Genomic DNA, 18651 nt, shown 5'->3' on the forward strand with positions numbered 1-18651 from the left:
TTAGGAAAGTCTAAGTCACGAGCCAAGACAGGCTATTTGTATAGAAAAGCCACTGGAAGTGGCATAAGTGGGCTGAAAGTTGGGTGGGGCATGGTCTCAGGGAATCACCAGGGGTGGGGCGACCCGTGCTAGCCAGGTCGATGGAGACTGAGGCTTGGCTCCTGCCTGTGCCTGCAGGCTGGGTTGGGGGAGGGCTCAACAAACGACAATGCCGCCTGCCAGCATTTCTCTCTGGGAGAAAGTTGCGCCTGCAGCCCTGACCCTGAAGTCGGCAATCAGATCCTCCCTGAATGTCCCTGGCACTGTTGGAATCTCTAGGTGATCTTAATCAGATTTTTTTTTTTTTTTTACCAGCCCAGTCCACCAATTTCCCAGATGTTCCAAGGCTCTCCGTTGACTGTAAAGACTATAAAATGTGAATAGTGTAATTACCTCTCAAGCCTCCCTCACAGCCAGTGGTCACGGCCCTGCCCAGTTCTCTGCCGGAATACTCCCCGCAATCCCGACATGGGGCTTCTCTGCTCAGATTCGTTTCATGTGGTTCTCGTCAACTCCCTCCTACTCCTGGCACCTTCCTCTCCGTTTCCATCCTCTTTATTCGGAAACGTCAAGCGACAGCGGAGGAGCGAGTGATACGTGATTATGTGTTGGGTCAGGCAGAGAATCCACGAAAACATTAAGTGTATTTTCTTCCAGCCTTTTGTTCCAGCTGGTGGCAATTATGGCAGGAAGAATGCAAGTTCTCCCACGGGCATGCAGGCTGGATATCCGGTATGTCAGTCAGTCAGGTGGCAGTAGGGAAGGACGTATTTTTTTTTAGTACTTATTCTTTTTTAACTGTTAATTTTGAATTGTTAATTGTGATTTTAAAATTTCAAAATGAACAGTTTACCACACTGCCTTATTATTGTCTTTAAATACAGGTAAACCATTTGAGAGTAGGTTGAAGACATGACGTCCCATTACTTTTTTGTGTGTGAGGTAGATTATTTCAAAAACAGAATCTAACCCAAATACAAATTATATATATATATTTTTAAAGTTTATTGGGGTAACATTGGTTAATACAATTATATAATTTTCAGCTGCACATAATAATGACATCTATATATTCTATTGTGTTTACCACCTAGAGTCCAGTTTCCTTCACCTACCATATATTTGACCCCCTTTACCCTACCTCTTTCCTCCTTCCCTATCCCCTACCCTCTGGTAACCACTAGTCCATTGTCCATGTCCTTGTGTCTTTGTTTGTCCTGTTCATTTGTTGCTTTTAGGTTTCTATCCCACAGATAAATGATATTATGTGATTTTCAATTTTTTTGTCTGGCTTATTTCACTTAGCATGATTATCTCAAGGTCCATACATGTTGTTACAAATGGCAGTATTTCATCTCTTCTTATGACTGAGTAATATTCCATTGCGTATATGTACCATAACTTCTTTAGTCGATCATCTATCATACGACACTTCGCTTGCTTCCATGTCCTGGCCACTGTGAATAGTGTTGCTATGAACGTCGGTGTGCAAATATCTTTTCAGATACAGGCTTTCAAGATTTTGGGGTAAATACTCAGTAGAGGGATTGCTGGATCATATGGTAGATCAATCCTTAGTTTTTTGAGGCACCTCCATACTGTTTTCCATAGTGGCTGTACCAATTTGCAGTCCCACCAGCAGCGTGTGAGGATTCCTTTTTCTCTGCATCCTCTCCAACACTTGTTATTACTTGTTCTGTTGATTATAGTTATTCTAACAGGTGTGAGATGGTATCTCATTGTGGTTTTGATTTGCATTTCCCTAATAGCTAGCAATATTGAGCATCTTTTCATATATTTGTATGTCCTCTAGGGAAAAGTGTCTGTTCAGGTCCTCTGCTCATTTTTTGATTGGATAGTTTTTTTTGTTATTGAGTCATATGAGACCTTTGTATATTTTGGATATTAGGCCCTTATCGGAGGCATTGCTTGCAAATATATTTTCCCATTCAGATGGTTGTCTCTTTACTTTGTTGATGATTTCTTTTGCTGAGCAGCAGCTTTTTAGTTTGATAGACACGTTCATTTTGCTTTTACTTTCCTTGCCTTTGAGGTCAAATTTATAAAATCCTCTTTAGGTCCAAGGTCCTTGAGTTTAGTTCCTATGTTTTTCTTCTATGCATTATATTGATTCTGGTCTTATTTTCAGGTCCTTAATCCATTTTGAGTTAATTTTGGTGTGTGGTTATAGACAACAGTCTGATTTCATTCTTTTGCAGGTGGCCTTCCCTTTTTCCCAGCACCATTTACTGAAGAGGCTTTCCTTTCTCCACTGTTTTTGGCTTTTTTGTTGAAAATTATTTTTCCATATACATATGGTTTACTTCTGGACTCTTGATTCTGTTCCACATTGGTCCGTGTGTGCAAAGACCATGATCCCTGTCATGTGTGGTCACCTGAAGTCTCTACTGAGTTAGTATTTTGATAGAGACTTTCTTGGATAACAGGAGCTAAAAACAAACAACCGAACTCCCTCCGCCAACTCCATCTCTCCCAGACTGGCTCTGTGCTTTGGCACTCCTTCAACAATTGGCTAGAGTTTATAACTCTGCCTTAGCCGTTACTTTCTGCTTGGACTGAGCCCAGAGACCAGGCAGAAGTGAATGAAAGCCAAGGGTCTTATCAGATCTTTTCTGAGCATGCATCCTGTCCTGGCCATACATGTGGCTTTCTAGATTCCCTAGTAACACTGTCATGCCATCACACTTGGTGAGGCATCCACCCTCAGCTTAGCTCCTAAACACACTGCTTTAGCAACCCTACAGGTTGGAGCTGAGTAAGAATAGGCCCGAGGCCTACATGCCAGCCAACCCAGGTGGCGTGAGATTTGTTACCCGGGGTAGCATCTCCCCAAGTCTAGGATTGCCGCCCCACATCTGGGATCATTTTCTGTGATAACAACAAAGCATTAAATAACTTCCAGTCTTTTAGTGAGAAATTTATTTCCCTTGTAGTTCCCATTCCAACTTTCTCATTTTATGAAGGAGAAAAATCTCAGTTGGTTGTTAGTACATCCAATTCCTGTAATATCCCTTAACCTCCCTGTGTACAGAGAGAGCCTCGGGCTGTCTCTGCAGGCCACAGTATTGAGCTGCAATTTCATAACACTGTTTCATTTTTAGAGTTACTTTCTATTTATATCCAATGTAAATATTCTTTTTTAAACACATTAAATTGAAAAAGTGAGTCGACTTAAAAAATATTAAGTAGTTAACAGTACAAGAAATACAGAGATCTGGCAAAAATCACGAAGGTGATATGCTGGCAATTGAACTTTGGGGAATATTGTTCTAGAATAAGGACTTTGAGCTCAAGAACGTTCTATCTCACGCTTTTATGATTCCTGGCGTTTGTCTGTTCAACTGGTTGTTGTTCTCTAATATATATAAATTTTGAAAAAAATTTCAACTTTATTTTAGCTGAGGAGGAAAGGGATTTATTTTCATTTGAGTTAAGACAAGAAAAACAGAAGGGCTCTAGAGGTTAGTGGCTTGGCTACAACTGGCGAATGGAAAAGGGGTGATACGGAGTAAGTGAAAAACCAGGGACAGAACATTCCAGTGTGGTGGAAAGAGCTGCTGCTTGCCCTCCAGGCTCTCAAATACGAGTCTGGAAATTCAGTGACTAAGATGATCTTATAATGGAGAAGAAAGAGAAAGGGGGAAAGCTGCAATTTTTTTTTAATGTTTATCTTTTCTTTTAAAAAAGGTATAAAATGTAAATAGTTGACTCAGTTAAAAATCTACTGTTGCAAAATTTAACCAATTTAAAAGATTTCTGGATCTCTTGACTCCAGTCCAATTCTCTCTACTCTGACCCTCCATTTCTTATAGATCCCACACTTTTAGGTTTCTCATTAGAAAACATGATCTGAGGTAATTTGTAAGGAATCAGTGCTTCGAGATGAAGGAGTTCTGGCTGAGGTAGCAGAAGGCCTGGCAGGGCTGCGTGCCCCACGAAGGCCACACCTGGGAGAGCCCACTGCTGCCAGTGCTCCACACGGGACCCGTGAGGCAAACGTGGGGCTCACTCGTTGCCCTGTCCGTCCTCCTGGTCTCCTCTGGGGACTGCTGACCTGCCCAAAGCCTAGCTCTCCTGGTGTCAGCCACATCCTTGGCTTCATTCCATTTTGATTCTGGTCAGTTCCCATCTTCCTTCTTCACAGAGTTTTAGACTCCAGGAGTGAAACTGTAAGAGACCGCCAACACACAAAGACTAGGCTGCCTTGGCCACAGCGAGAAGTCATCGACCCCTCTGCCACCCCTACTCTCCACTGTGAGGGGCCTCTGGCCCTGGCCAGGCCCAACCCTCAGCCTCTTTTTCCTCCTTAGCCATCCTTGTGAGCATGGGTACCTTCTCGAGGCTGCGCCGATGTCCCACGCTGATGAATGTCATGCCCAGCTGCTGGCCGACACGGTAGAGCTCACTCTCCACCTCCTCAGTCAGGGCACTGGTGGCTTCATCAAGCACTGAGGGCAGAATCCATGAGAAGAGATGGTGTCCTGTCCCCACTTGCCTCTGCTTCTCCTCCAATCCACTTACTTTCTGGCTGGGACCCGGGGGGGAGGCCAAAAGCTGTTCTGGCTTCTGTGAACCGTGCCTTAGGGAGAACGGGTCATGGGAGCAGAGGCCAGGCAGCAGAACAGAATCCCTTAGCTTCCTGTACTTAAGCACCAGTCACTGCTTGGGACCAATCAATCCAGGGAACCCTCATTACCCCAAGGATGTCAGTCCCTGGCAAAGTCCACGCCTACCCTCCCTCTGCCAGGCACAGCTAGGGGAAATGCTCCTTCACGAAGGGCAGAGCATAAAGCCACAAGCCCTCTCAAGGCAGCTCCAGCTGCTACAATGGCAGACAGCTTAGGAATCAGTAGAGCAACACGGCCAGAGCCGCTCTGCGTACGCTGAGCACTGCTGCCTCTAGGGCAGAGTCCTGCCACGCTCTCCTGCAGGGGCAGATGCCCAGCCATGCACAGGTTTGCTCTCCTACCCATACCATTGCCACCCCAGTTGTTCATGAGCACACGTTGTTACACCTGTGGGCACACACAGTACCTGGCATGTGCACCTATAGGATGGACCTCACCTGCGTACTTTGGCTGCAGGTAGAAAAGCCGGGCAAAGGACAACCTCTGCATTTCTCCTGGGGACAGAATATCATACCTAACAAAAGCAAATGAGAAAAGATTGCTGGAGGAAGGAGGATGTAGCTTGGCTTTTGCCCGGAATGGGTCTGGACAGGAACAGGTCCTCACTGCAGAGGCTGGCCTGAGGACAGACAGATGTCACCCCCCCTTTCAACCACGGCCCCACTGCCCACACAAGGTGATGCCAAAACTGCTCCCAAAAGCATGAAACCTGGACTCTGGAGTCAGGAGCCATTCTATCCCTTCAATGGGACCCTGGAACCCACTGCCTTTGTGGGAACCAGATCTGGAGCACCCCAACCTCCTTACCAGTTCCAATCGACCTGCTGGTCCAGACCCTCTGTCCTTGCCACCAAGTTGGACTGTAACACACCCAGAGGAAATGATGTCCATAAGAGGGCCCATCCCTGCTTCCTGCCACCCTGAGGAACCTCCTCAGTCCCTACCACATGTGTCCCTGGGACAGATCTACAAGCCCAGCGGCACGCCAGGGTGGAGCTATGGGAGTAATCTGCCTCAAACAAGGAGGAACATCTTACCAACTACATTGCTTAGACTTGTTGGAGCATGGTGACAAGACAAAGCACGTTTTCTTCATAATAATTTTATTATTTTAAAATCCACTTACAGAGTGTGTGCCCCTTGTTGCCCAGACGTGGCCAACAGTTCCCTCTGCCACTTTATACTCCCACTCTCCCTTCCCGAGGCTCACACTTCCAGTCCTGGGCTCAAGGACAGTATGGCCAGCTCTGCTGGGCCACCAGCACCTGTGGTCTAAGCTACCAGGTGGTCTTGGGCCTCAGGGCCCCCGCCCTCACTTACCAGGCCTGCCAACTTCAAGAACCTCATGATCCTCTCATCATCGGTAGAACCTACAAGACAGAGAGGCCTTCTTCAAGAAGTCAGCACCTTGTGGGCAGTCAGAATAGATGGGACACATCATGCCAGTGGGGGTAGAGGAGGGAGCTCCAGAATCTGGGCTAAGGCTTTGACATGACAGGTTACAGATCTAATAAGGGAAGGGCCTGGTGAAGGAAGTTATCACTTTCCCTCCTGCAGTGGGTGTCTCTTCTCAGAGAAGGCAAGACAAAACAAGATGAGGTCAGGGTACAGGACTCAAAATAGTAAACAGTCAGAGGAGGAGGGTACTCAACCCGAAACCCAGAACCTTGGCTGGGGCCTCTCCCAAAGGGCACAGGTGAGGCCAAGGTCAGGGAGGCTAGGAAAAATTGGGAGGACACACCTGAGGAGGCCTAGCTCACCTGAGTCCGGGTAGATCTCCTTCAGGGGATATATCACCTGGTAAAATAAAAACCATATGGGATAAGGGCCAACTAGAGGTGGGGCTGTACGCAGCTTACTCTCCTTCAGAAATAGCCCCAGGAACTGCCAGAGGCCAGGTTCCTCTCCACCTGAGGAGTAAGGGACACCCTGGCTGAGGGTCCCGTGGGAGAGGCCAGGCCAGTAGACTGTGGGGCGGGGTCCCCAGAATCCAACCTTGGTGTTCGACAAATGTGTGTGATCTTTAGCTTGTAGTGCCACAGCTTAGCCCACCCCCGGGAGTGGGTTTGAGTGCACTGCCCAGCCCAGCCCATGGATGCGAATAAACATTCTCAGAGCCAGGGAGTTCCTGGGCACAGGCCATCTTATTATACAACGCCCCCCTGCCCCATAACTCCCTAGGGTAAGACCTGTCATACTACCAGAGGCCCCGGCTGTGAGGATTGAGCCCTGAACTGGGCTGACCTGTTCCCGAAGGGTCCCATCAGTGAAGAACGGCTTTTGTGGCAGAAACAGCACTCCATGGGGTCCAAAGTCTGTCAGCATCTGCACTGAGCCTGCATAGCCCACAGAAACCTCCATGTTGAGATCTCTCAAAGAAGGTAACTGCTTCTCACTCTCTTTCTCCAACAAAAAAGGCTGGATTCGAATGCACATACCTACACACGTGCGTGTACACACACACGCACATGCACACACGTAAGGCTGGCTCAGAGGCAGGGAGGGACGGTTCTCACCCTGTGTGCTTGTCCAGAGGCCACCCAGAACCCGGAGCAAGGAGGTCTTGCCGGTGCCCGTGTTGCCCGTGATGAGCAGGCTCTGCCCCTGGGAGATCTTCAGGCTCAGATCCTTAATTAAAGCTTTGTTAGAGGAGGGGGCAGAGATGGAGACTCGCTCCAGAAGGAAAGCTGTGTCTGTTGGCTCTGCTGTTGGCCAGCCTGGGCCTCTAGGGTAAGAGAAGAGGGTGCATGGGGAAGATGAGCAGTGTAAGTACTGCCAGGTGTGTGTGTTGTGTGTGTGTGGGGGGGTTCCTCTCCCTGGGGACATCGCCTCTTGATCAGCAGGTTGTTATGAACTGAATTACGTCCTCAGACTCATATGTTGAAGTCCTAACCCCTAGTATCTCAGAATGTAATCGCATTTGGAGATAGGGTCTTTAAGAAGTGATTATGTTAAAATGAGGCCCTTAGGGTAGGGGCCTAACCCAATATGACTGGTGTCTTTTCAAGAAGAGGGAGGTAACAGGGCTGTACACGCAGAGAAAAAGCCATGTGAAGACTCAGTGAGAAAACGGCCATCTGCAAGCCAAGAAGGCAGCCTCAGGAGAAAACAAGCCTGCCCAACACCTTGATCTTGGACTTTTCGACTTTGGAACTGTAAGAAAATAAAGTCTTTTGTTTGAGCCACCAGTCTGTGGCATTTTAGTATAGCGGCCCAGGCAGACTCACACAGAAATGGAGCTGAGGCACCTACTTTGTGCCAGGCTAGACAAAGCCTCATACTGTCTCAGTCTAACACTCAGAATCACAGATCTTATCCCCAACTTGGCAGGTGAGGAAAGCGAGACAGGTGGCTAAGCAACTTGCTCAGGGTCACAGAGCTGAATCTGTCTAACTCTAATGTTGGTGGCATCACAGTGTGACTAGAGGACTGAGGATAAGAACAGGAGTGGTAACATTAAAGGTTTTTTTTTTTTTTTTTTTTTTAAGTTTCGGCCCTCCATGGATGCGTCTACCCCAGGAATAGCTACTCTGGTTTCCTACAGTCTCTGCACCATCACCCCAGCCTCTGGGATCAATTACACGAAGCTCTTATTTTGAACAGGAACAACAGTTAAGGCATTTGTTCCTAAGGAGACAGTTAAGTGTAGGCCCTGGAATTCAGACTTTTTCCTCTCTGTGGTCACGGTCCAAGTAGTTTCTAAGTACTATGCTATCTAATCCTCACAATGACCCTAAGAGGAAGGTCATCTCTATAGAGATGAAGAAACTGAGACCCAGAAACCTTAAGTAATTTGCCCAAGAAAAGTGAGGACACGAAACAAATTTTCAATGAAGTTCGGAAACAGAAAGGTCGGAAACATCACAGAGCCTGCAATGATACAAGAATAAAGACATCTCGGCGCCTGAGTGAGGCTTGGGGATGAAGAAGAGACAAGCCCCGGGAAAGGGGCAGGTGGCAGGGCTCAGGGGAGAATGGGAGAATGAGCGGGGGCTGCTATTCAGATTTCGTTACCTGAGGCCAGGCAGTGCCTGCACTTTGTTTCCATCAGGTGGGGGATGGCGGAAATTAACGCCATGGATGCTGGAACAGCAACACTGCCTGGGAACGTTTCTACAGAAGTCTGGCCCAACACAGACTTCTTTCATTTGCTCTGAACAACTCCGCTGCCCAACTGGGAAGGGGCAGGGCTCCAGGCGGAACCCAAGCTGGGCGGTTCCAGAGCCTGCGTTCTCAGCCACTGCACACACTGCCAGGCCATTACTCACCTGTGCAAGTCCCATTCACTGTCGTCCAGGATCTCACTGTCCTGTGATTTCAGGGACACGTCCATCAGGGTATCCTGAAGCTCCCCGATCCTGGGCAAAAAGTGAAAACCTGAGGCAGGTCTGGAGGCCCAGATGAAGGCGATCGATATTCCTTTTACTTTTATAACCACTAGTATATGGGGGAGATTTTCCATTCTTTTTCTTATTCAGCTACTGCTTCTGGTGAGACACACTTCGTTTAGAAAGTAGAGGGGTAGGACGCAACCTCACCTGTGTGTGTAACCGGCCACATCTGAGAGTGTGGTGGAGAGGTCGATGAGCCGGGTGAAGCAGCTGATCAGGTAAATGCAAACAAAGGCATTCTGGACAGAACGAACAGCAGTGAGCACAGGCCTTGACTCCCAGGCCCTGGGCGCGCTGGGCCAAAGGGCAAAGGGGACAGCACGAGGAGGTCACCAGGAGGGATTCTCACCTTGCTGACCAGAGTGCTGAGCTCTGTGGGGCTCAGGTCTCCATAGATGCCACTGAAAATAGGAATGGCGATCACGACATAACTCAGGATGCTGCCCAGATAGTCAAACGTGTTGACACCGACTGTAAAGACAGACTGCATGAGACCCGGGGACACTCCTGTACTCTCAGGGGAGTGGGAAGCCAAGCAGGGCTGAGCTATTTCCCGGATCCTCATTCTTCTGAGGCCACACACTGCAGAGGCGGTGGCTCCCCCAGTACAGAAAAATAAGAGAGAGAAGGGGTCTATTCCAATCCCGTGGTTCCTGCTCCCAGGGTTCCCTCCACCTACTGTACAGCCAGAGTTCCTTGGACATCAGCTCCCTCTGGGTCTGAAGAAGTCTCTGCAGCCTGCGATCTGTCCTCATGTGCTCCACGTGCCCAGCTCTGATGAGAAAGGCTGGGGTGTCCATGGGGCCTGGAGAGCCTCAGTCAGGCTGGAGGCCCTCTGTCCCTCATCACACTCTCCTTTAGGGAAGAAGACCATTCAAACGATCTTCACTTCAGACTCTGTCTGCCACTAACATCCATTCATTGCTTCATTCATTCAATATGGTACTGTCTGCAGGAAGAACCTGAACTCTAGATGGGATGACCTGGTTCAAATCCTGGCTCTGGCCAGTTACTAGCTGGGTGTGAGTGATGGGTTACTTGTCTTGGAGTCTGTTTTCTCTTTTGTAAAGTGGAGTTTATAATACTAAGTAATAGGCTATAGTGAGGATTTCTGAAAATAAAGTACTAGGCACATGATGGGCCCCCAATAAATAATAGCTGCTATTATTAAACAAATATACGGGGAGCAGTCACTGTGTGGCAGGTGCTATGCTAGTAAACCAGGGTGATGAAAAGGTGGTAAAGCGGTCCCCATCCTGGAGGAGCCCCCAGTTCAAGGGGTAGGCAGGTGTACTGCATCCTTCCTCTGGAAATGGAAAGTATTACATGAGCAGAGTGTCTTCGGGGCTATGGCAACAAACGGGCTTGACTACCAAGGGAGTCAGGGAAGGCTCCCAGGATGAGGTGACTTGGGGCTTCAAGGATGGGCAGAAATTATCCTGGCAGAAAAGGTGGGGGGAGAATAGTGAGAAGCCATTTTACAGACAGACGGACAGAGGCAGAGGCATTGCCTTAATCATCAGCAAGACAATGAAACATTCACTCATTTCATTCTTGGAATAGATTTAGGGCCCATGCTAGGCCACTACGAGGAAACACTAGCTTCAGAAACAAATCCCTGGACCTAAGGATGAGGCAGACAAGGTCAGTGAGAGATAAGGGGAGAGGACCATAGCCAAGTGTGGGGTTGCTCAAGCCTGGGCTAGGTGGAGGCGGGAGGGTTGTACCGTTCATCTTCTCTGCCACCTCCACTGGCAGCTCTGATGGAGCAGAAGGGGAACTATCTCCACTAGACTCACCTGAAAAAGGCAGCAGCCTCAGCATTCACCCGAATCTGCATGTGCTTGAACCTGGGCAGACCAAAGGGAAATGTGAGCTGACAGAGGGCAGTACTGGCCCCTCTCCTTTCGGGGACCTGGATTAAGAAGACCTCCAAACAAAGAGGAGCCCAGCTCCACCTCGAAACTGGCTGCCTCACCCTGACCCTTTCCTGGACTGTCACAGGAGCCCTGCAAACAGGACGGCCCCTTGCCTCGCTCCAGAGAGAGCAGGTGCCCACAGCGCCTCCTCCTCCCACAGCTGGGCCTCTCACAGGAGGAGGAGGCCACGAAGCACAGAGTAGGGGCTGGATCATTGGCTGGGAACAGAAGCACATAAAAAGGCCAAGGCATGATGATGATGGCCAATCAGATAGCATTTTCATGCTTCTCATATATGTCTTTGATCCTCCTCACAATTCTTTTAAATAACAGTACCATCCCTATTTTAGCGATGGGAAACCAAGTTTAGATAGGTTAAAGACCTTGTCCAAGAGCACATGGCTAGGAAGTGGTATAGCTGGGATTTGAACTTAGGCAGCCTTTCTCCAGATCCCATTCCTTAACCATTATGTCCAGCTCAGACACCTCAAGCAAGGGACACACACCTGAAATCCCCCTCTAGCTTTTCTTGCTGCACCAGCTTCGCCACAATGGGCCCCATCAACATTTTGTTCACCATGGTTCCAAGGATGAAATACCCGAAGATGCTCACCGGTCCGAGCCAGCCTGTGCTGAAAGGCAGAGAGGGAGGGTGGGGGGCTGCCACATACCCCCGCAGGCCTCAGCCCAGACTCCTGCCCCCTTTCAGCTGTCAGAGCATCAGGATCCCTGTCACGCTGAAATACCATGGGGCCAAAGGAATGGCAGGGGCCAAAGGGATGGCAGGGGCCCAAGCATGTGAGACAGGAAGGAAGACTTCTGGGTGCAGGTAGGAAGGGGGGAAGACTAGTCTCTTTTGGACCCTGACTGGGAGAACCTGAGTGAGGGACCAATGGGATACACCAGGTGGGGGAGCAGGAGGGATTCTGGCAGGAGAGGCTTCACCTCTGGAAGCACTGATAGGTGTAATAGATGAGGGTGAAGGGGGAGATGATCAGCTGGCTGGCCATGCTGCTGAGCTGTCGGCAGAACCGCTCCACGTCCTGGCTGATGCGCTGGTCCCTGCAGCCAATGACAAAGAGTAACTAGACCCAGGGAGCTGGGTTTGAGGGTTGAGAAAGCTGACCGTTCCATGTTACCTCTTATTCTGACCTTCCAGTGCTGTCGGGAATGACCCCGTGGGAAGATGGACTCAGAGAGGGCTGGTTTCCCAGAGGCAATGAGACCCTCGGGACCTCTACACAAGGTTCTGGAGGGTTGCTTCTTACGGTGCCTCGTTTACCCCTCAGAAAAAGTGGCAACTGAAAGGTCCAGCACCCAGGGGTCCTGAGTCAGTTCAGAGGGTAGGTGAGCTAAGTTTCTAGATGATCAGGAAAGCTACCCCATTTATCTTACTCCTCCCATTCTCTTTTACGAGCCTGGGTCTGCCCCCATTTTAGCTACCTGACTGTGGGAACTTCCATGGGTAAAGCCACATAGAAGAGGCCTAGGAGAGAGAGGTCAGCAGCAAAGCTCAGCCTGAGGAAAGATCGCCCTAGGTAACAAAGAGCTTGGGAGGGTGGTACGTGGGGAGGAAATGGGTGAGGAGGCCCCATGTGTCCCATTACACCACCAGGGCCACAGTGAATCCTATTCCCGGTGAGACATGAGTCACTTGCATTCTCTGGGCTTCAGTGTCCTTACCTGTAAAATCACAACAGCTAATCTACATTGGAACACTTGCTAGGCGCCAGGCACTGTACATCTGCATTACATGAATATCATTTTATCCTCAGTGTACCCTTTCAAACTATTGTTATCCTCATTTTACAGAAAGGGAACCTGGGGCCTAGTTAACTTATGGCCTATACGCTGAGAGGTGATAGAATAAAAATTTAAATCCTAGACTGAGTTCTAAACAGCATTTTCTTTTACTGCTGAGAGCTGATTTTCTAGCTTTTTCTAGCAAAGACACTCTTGAGAGGGGGCCTGAGTTGGAAGCCCAGGATATGAAATGGATAAAAGCGAGCCACTCTTATATTTTAGCTCCCTATTCTCAGCCCTGCAGCCTCTCCAGGAGTCCCCTGCAGGGCATCCTCCTCCCATGGCTCTTATCGACATTTGCAAATAACTGTAGATGATCTCCGAGGCATGAGCCAGATGGACGGAACCAGGCAGAGGGTAGTAGGACTGAGAGCAGGGCCTACGGGTTATCGATGTCATCCCGTAGCATGTTGACAGTGTAGTACATGCGGCCCCGGAAGTAGAGGCGGTGGAGGTGCTTGGTGAGGTCCTTCCTCCAGCTTACATACAGCAGGTTACAGGTGAACTGGTCAAAGCTCTTCAGCTGCACAGTGGGGAAGGCAAGGAGAAGGGAGGGAGTGGGAGAACGGCTTCTTCCAAGTCTCAGCTCAGCTCAAAGCTCAGGGTTGGCAGATAGCCTCTGGGGACCCATCCCAGCCCACTCGGATTACTCTGTCCACTTAGCTCCTCCGCTTGTTTAAAGTATCCAGTCACTCACATGTTCATTCCTTCGCCAAATACTGAAGGGCTTACCAAAGGCAAGACCCTCTAGCTCCTTTCCACATTGTGCTGTCTTATTCCGAGAGCATATGAGCTTCTGGAGATTGAGGACAGTATTTTCTATTCCATTTATGTTCTTAGTTTTCTGTCCCCACAACTTGGAACCAAGTTCTGTATACGTGGGTGCTTACTGACCAAAGACCCAACAAAAGTGCCAAAGTGTGAGAAGTGGCTTCCCCAAGAAAACAGGTTAAGCACAGCCTGAGAGAGAGCATTAGGCTGGAGTCCTAGCAGAGCCCTGGCTCTCACCATTCACCATTTATGTGCTAATAAGCATGAAAGAAATTGCAATGAGCTCAGTCTAGCCAGGAAACAGACAATTACAAGGGTGTAGAGTGTTACAGCAGAGGGAAACTCAAAGTATTGGTTAAGTAAAGGACAGAGTTTGGTAGAGGTAGAGGAAACGTGGAGGAGAAAGTTAAGGAGGACCTGAAGGAGGTGACAACAGAAGAATCTTGAAAAGCGAGAAGGCATTAACCAAGTGAATAAGGGATGGCGTAAGGAGGCCATTCTGCAAGAAAACAGAAAACAGCAGGTACAAAGGCTGGGAGGTGTGGCGCGGCGCCAGGCTGAGTCATAGCCTTTGCCCCACAGAGGAAGAGCAGTTCTGGCTGCTGATCCCAGTTTTCAAGTGCTCTGAGCTCCCTGAAGCAAGAGTTCTGGGAATGAAAGGAATAATGATCATTTCCATGATATGCTAAATTAAACCAGAATCTCGTGGTTCTGGGAGCTCGAAACACTCAAGAAATTGGTCACAGTGGGTCAGTAGCAAGATCAATGCCCTACCTAGGTTTCTGACCTTAAGTTCCCAGAAAAGGGGGAATCCATACACCCTAGCTTGAGTCCTGCTTCCTGGTGGCTAAGTCCACTGGACATTCCATTCTTATTAGGCTGGAAAGGAAGAGAAACACAGGAAGAACTTACCATAGAGTTGAGAACAATGAGTGTGACAGCCAGGAAAGTCAGGGTCTTAAACCCATCCAAGTCTTTGTTTCCCAGGACCCCATAGTACTGACTGGGGATCAAGCCAACCTGGTAGATCACGAGTTGTTCTGGGGGCAAGGAGAGAAGTCGGAAATCAGTAATGAGGGGTACAAAAAGGAGGGAGGCTTCCTCTTGAGTCCTTGCCTCATTAATACCCCAGAGAGAAGGAAAGGATCCACAACCCAGGCTGCCCTTCCCCCTCTAGCCTGGGCTCACTCACTCACCCAAGAGGGCCAAACACAAAAGGGTCAGGAACATCAAGGCATTCTGTGATGACCAAGAAGGAAACAAAACCTTCTGTATCTGCAGGAACCGCTGGAGAAATTGCAGATCTAACTTGGGCCTAAAGAAGAGAAACAGAAGCAGAAAGAAACCTAAGAGGGCAGCTGAGCCTTAAAGAGCAGTTACCAAGCTTATTACATTCTGCTCTGGGGCCCGGGCCATTCAGAAAAAATGGTTTACAAATGCTGAAGATGGCAGGTTTGGAATAGACCAGGGATAGAAAGGAATTTCTTTAAGTTGCTAAATGCTCTGAAAAGTTACTTACCAAAAATCTACAGCAAAATCTTAGCTAATGAAGAAATTTTAGCCATATCCTCTTTATGGTCACAAGGAAGACAAAGAAGCCCACTCCATCAAGGATTTTAAAATCCTGGCTAAAGCAATAAAGCAAGAAAAAGAAATGAGGCAAAAGGACTGAAAGGAGAGAAATTAAATTGTCATTATTTGTGGAAATGTGATCGTTTACAAAGGAAACAGCAAATCAGTAGACAAAATGTTGGAAATGAAAGTTCAGCTAGATATAGGGTTAACAAACATATATCAATAAGTTTCTATACCTACAATAATTAACTGGAAAACATAAAGAAAAAGTCATTTACAAAAGAAAAATGTAGAAAAATTATAAAATATCCAGGAATTAACTTTTAAAAAGAACGTATATGACATTTTAGAGGAAAACCCAAAAGTTCTACTGTAGGATATGAAAGAATAATTAAATTGACAGAGCTGGCATGACTTAATATTATGAAGACCTCATTTCTGACAAATGTGTAAATTCAGTGTAATGCCAATCAAAAGCTGGACTTCTTGAAAGAACTTTATCTGGAAATATAAAGGTCCATGAATAGCTTTTGTGAAGAATAGGAAAGGAGAAGGAAGAAACCCAAACCACCGAGTAATTAAGATATATCATAATACAGGGCTGAAGAAATAACAAAGTATGGTATTAATACAGAAACAAAAAGACCAATAAAACAGAGAGACCAAAAAATAAAACCCCAACACAAATCCCCTCAAAAAAAAAAAAGCTACGTTTACATGGGCACCTAAGCGACGTTACACTATAAGAAAGGACACAGTAAAACTAATAGTTGTCAACACTTACTAAGCACATACTATGTGCCCAGTACTGTTCTACATGTTTTACATGTACGAATTCATTTAATTGTCACAACCCTAAGATATGGAGAATATAGCCTATTTTATCAAAGAGGAACTGAGACAAAAGAGATTAAGTACGTTGTCCTGTCCCCCACCTGGTGGTAACTGGCAGCCTTAGGACTTGAACATGTGCAGCCTAGCTCCAAGAATCTGTGCTCTTAACTGTACTACAGAGCTTCTCTAATTTTTAAGTATTAATTCATTAGTTACTTATTGAAAATGGTGGAGGAAAATTTAGATCATTACCTCAAATCATTTACAAAAAGTAAACTTTAAGAACTCCAAATGGATTAAAAAAGCAAATGTGAGAAGTAACTATTTAGTTAATAGAAGGAACTTTAGAAGAATATCCTAATATAATGGGAAGGTATTTGTCACATAAGATCCTCAAGCCACAAAATATAAAGGGGAAAACTAATAAATTTAACTTAGAATTAAATATTTTTGTTCAACACAGTGCTATAGATTAAGTTAAAAGACTTGGAGAAAGTGCTTGCAGAGTAAAACCACTAGGAATTAAAATTTAAAGTATGCATGGAATTCCTGTAAGTCAGGAAAACAAGAAATCCATAGAAAAGTGGGAAAAGGATATAGGTGATTCAGAAAAGGGGAAACTCAAATGCTTAATACATAAAAATTAATAAAATGGGATACCATCTTATATACATCAGATTGATAAAAATTAGAAAATCAAACAAAACCAAACGTTAGGGGCGGGGGTAATGGAGAAACTTTTAGTTAATGCTGTCCAGAAGTATAACCTGGTGTGGCCATTCCAGACAACAATTTAGCAGAATTAGGTATGTCCTAGCATCCTAAACTGGTGTGGATAATGCAGAGAAATTAACTCACAACCATAATAAGACAAGTGCTAGTATGGCTTGTGGTAGTTAAAATTGGAAGCAATATAAGTGTCCATTACTAGGGTACTGTATAAGCAAAATGGGGTCTAATGTACTTCGAGTAGCACCACGCAGCACTCAAGGTGAAAACTGGATTAGTACAGCAGGTCTGATCTCAAAAACACAATGCTGAGTTAAAAAGTTTTAAAAAGAATCACACCATGTTATCATTTCTGTGAATACAAAACCACTATATATATTTCAAGATAACACATACGCAGACTTATGTAAGGTAGGCTGTAAAGACGCTCTCTTAATACTTCCAAGTGGGTGTCTGAGAAGGGGAGTGAAATGGGACCGAGAATAAGGAATGAAGGCAGGAAGATAATAAAACACTAGAAGGGCTTTGCACTGGCCCACAGTAACCCAAGAACCGAGAAAGAGGAACAAGCCAGTTCTGCGTATTTGAGGGTCTTTAAAAAAAATAAAATAAAGCCAGTTCCGAGAGAGGATCCAACACCCAGGGTGCAGGGGTTGGCAGAAGTTCCCGCAAAGCTGGAGGGCAGCCTCGGATGGGAGGAGAGAGTGGGGGCCCCTTCGGGAGCTCCTCTTTCGCCAGGGCGGCGGCTCTTCAAGCGCCGTGGACTAGGGCGTTAGGCAGTGGAGTCCCTTCCCCCACGCAGCCCTCAGAAGGACGCCTTGAGGCCCAGACCCTCCTGCCCTGTCGCCCTGCTCACCTAGCGCCATTCCCAGGCGCGGGCCCTGGGACCGCCATGACCCGGGATCCGAGTGACACTAAAGTACGGTTGCCCCCGGGTCAGCTCTGGGCAGAGTACGAAGAGCATGATCCTAGCCAGGGAAGGGCGGGGCCCCGGCGACCACAGAGACGGGCGGATAGAGAGGAAGGCTCCGGGCGACGCGGCCGCTCCCGGAAGCGACCTCTTTAAAAGAACCAGTGCTGAGCGTGATAGTCAGTCGACCCTGCTCCTAGAGCGCCCCCTTCTGGACTTGGGAGGTTTCCTTTTTGACAAGAGGTACCAGAGAAATGTGACTTAAGTATTTTATGATAGGTATTTTAGACTCTGAATATAGTAGATATTTCATACATTCTCCCAAAGAAGCCCTAGTGTTCTTTTAACACATAAATCAGACTTCTGGTTGCAGTTAGAATAAAATCCAAATATTTTCATGGCATATGATTGGATCCTCCACTTGGTCTTCATTGAATGGCCACTCTGTTTCCACTTCAGTGTCTTTGCAATTGCACTTGTCTCCACTTGAGTCACCCTTCCCCCAGCCTGGAGCTTTCCATGGCTGGCTCACTCCCAACATTAGTTTAACAGCCACCCACTCACCCTACCTAGAGTATGTCACCCGGCCCCATCGTTCTCTATTATATTAGTCTTATATATTTTCTTCATAATATTTATCACTATCTGAAGCCACCTTGTTTCCTTGCTTATTGTTTGTCTTTCCTTGTAAGAATTATTTTCATCTGAGTGAAGTTTGACTCTGCCTTGCTTATTGCTATATTCCCAGTATCTACTGTTGCCTCTGAGAAAGAAAATACCTATCAGGAAGGGCTCTTGGTGGCTAACTGGACTAAAAAAACAAAACAAAACAAAACAAAACAAAACCCAAAACCAAAAACAGAAACCCAGAGACTAACAACTGTTGCTAAACAAGAGCCTTTCATGCAAGCTGAACTTCAGATAGAAACCTGTGCTAAACTACCTGCTATCTGCACTGCGTTCCTACCTTGTGCTGAGAGCCAACCCTTATAAAGGAGTTCCTGGACGTGCATTCCAAACAATAGGACTGA

The 18651-nt window shown here is 47.1% G+C and overlaps 1 protein-coding gene across 3 annotated transcripts; it reads right to left on the minus strand.

Annotated features, from left to right (window-relative positions):
- Positions 1-2962: 2962 nt before the first annotated feature.
- On the minus strand, positions 2963-17707 carry ABCD4 (ATP binding cassette subfamily D member 4). 3 transcript variants are annotated; one of them, XM_016138947.2, is made up of 19 exons: positions 17567-17707; positions 14769-14887; positions 14485-14612; positions 13185-13324; positions 11944-12060; positions 11505-11630; positions 10879-10929; positions 9759-9853; positions 9429-9550; positions 9227-9318; positions 8957-9046; positions 7205-7413; positions 6933-7024; positions 6449-6485; positions 6009-6058; positions 5496-5548; positions 5126-5202; positions 4393-4508; positions 2963-4227 (listed from the first exon to the last, which is right to left on the minus strand). In XM_016138947.2, exons 1-19 carry the CDS (start codon positions 17602-17604, stop codon positions 4159-4161), a joined length of 1821 nt encoding a protein of 606 aa, XP_015994433.2. In that variant the 5' UTR covers positions 17605-17707; the 3' UTR covers positions 2963-4158. The 3 variants fall into 3 exon arrangements, with proteins under 3 accessions (XP_015994433.2, XP_015994424.2, XP_036073497.1); XM_016138938.2 differs by having other exon boundaries at positions 4393-4595; XM_036217604.1 differs by lacking the exon at positions 13185-13324 and having other exon boundaries at positions 17567-17626.
- Positions 17708-18651: the final 944 nt, after the last annotated feature.

Source organism: Rousettus aegyptiacus, unplaced genomic scaffold (assembly GCF_014176215.1).
Source record: "Rousettus aegyptiacus isolate mRouAeg1 unplaced genomic scaffold, mRouAeg1.p scaffold_m13_p_3, whole genome shotgun sequence".
Lineage (NCBI taxonomy): Eukaryota > Metazoa > Chordata > Mammalia > Chiroptera > Pteropodidae > Rousettus > Rousettus aegyptiacus.

What these genes read in the sequence shown, in the direction of transcription:
- ABCD4 (XM_016138938.2), bottom strand. Translation starts at nt 17,604, where the DNA reads ATGGCGGTCCCAGGGCCCGCGCCTGGGAATGGCGCTAG. An exon ending in AAGCTAGAGGGGGATTTCAG is followed by an intron (nt 10,930 to 11,504) that starts GTGTGTGTCCCT and finishes TGGTCTGCCCAG; the next exon opens with GTTCAAGCACATGCAGATTC. An exon ending in GTGGCCGGTTACACACACAG is followed by an intron (nt 9,047 to 9,226) that starts GTGAGGTTGCGT and finishes CTTTTTGCCCAG; the next exon opens with GATCGGGGAGCTTCAGGATA.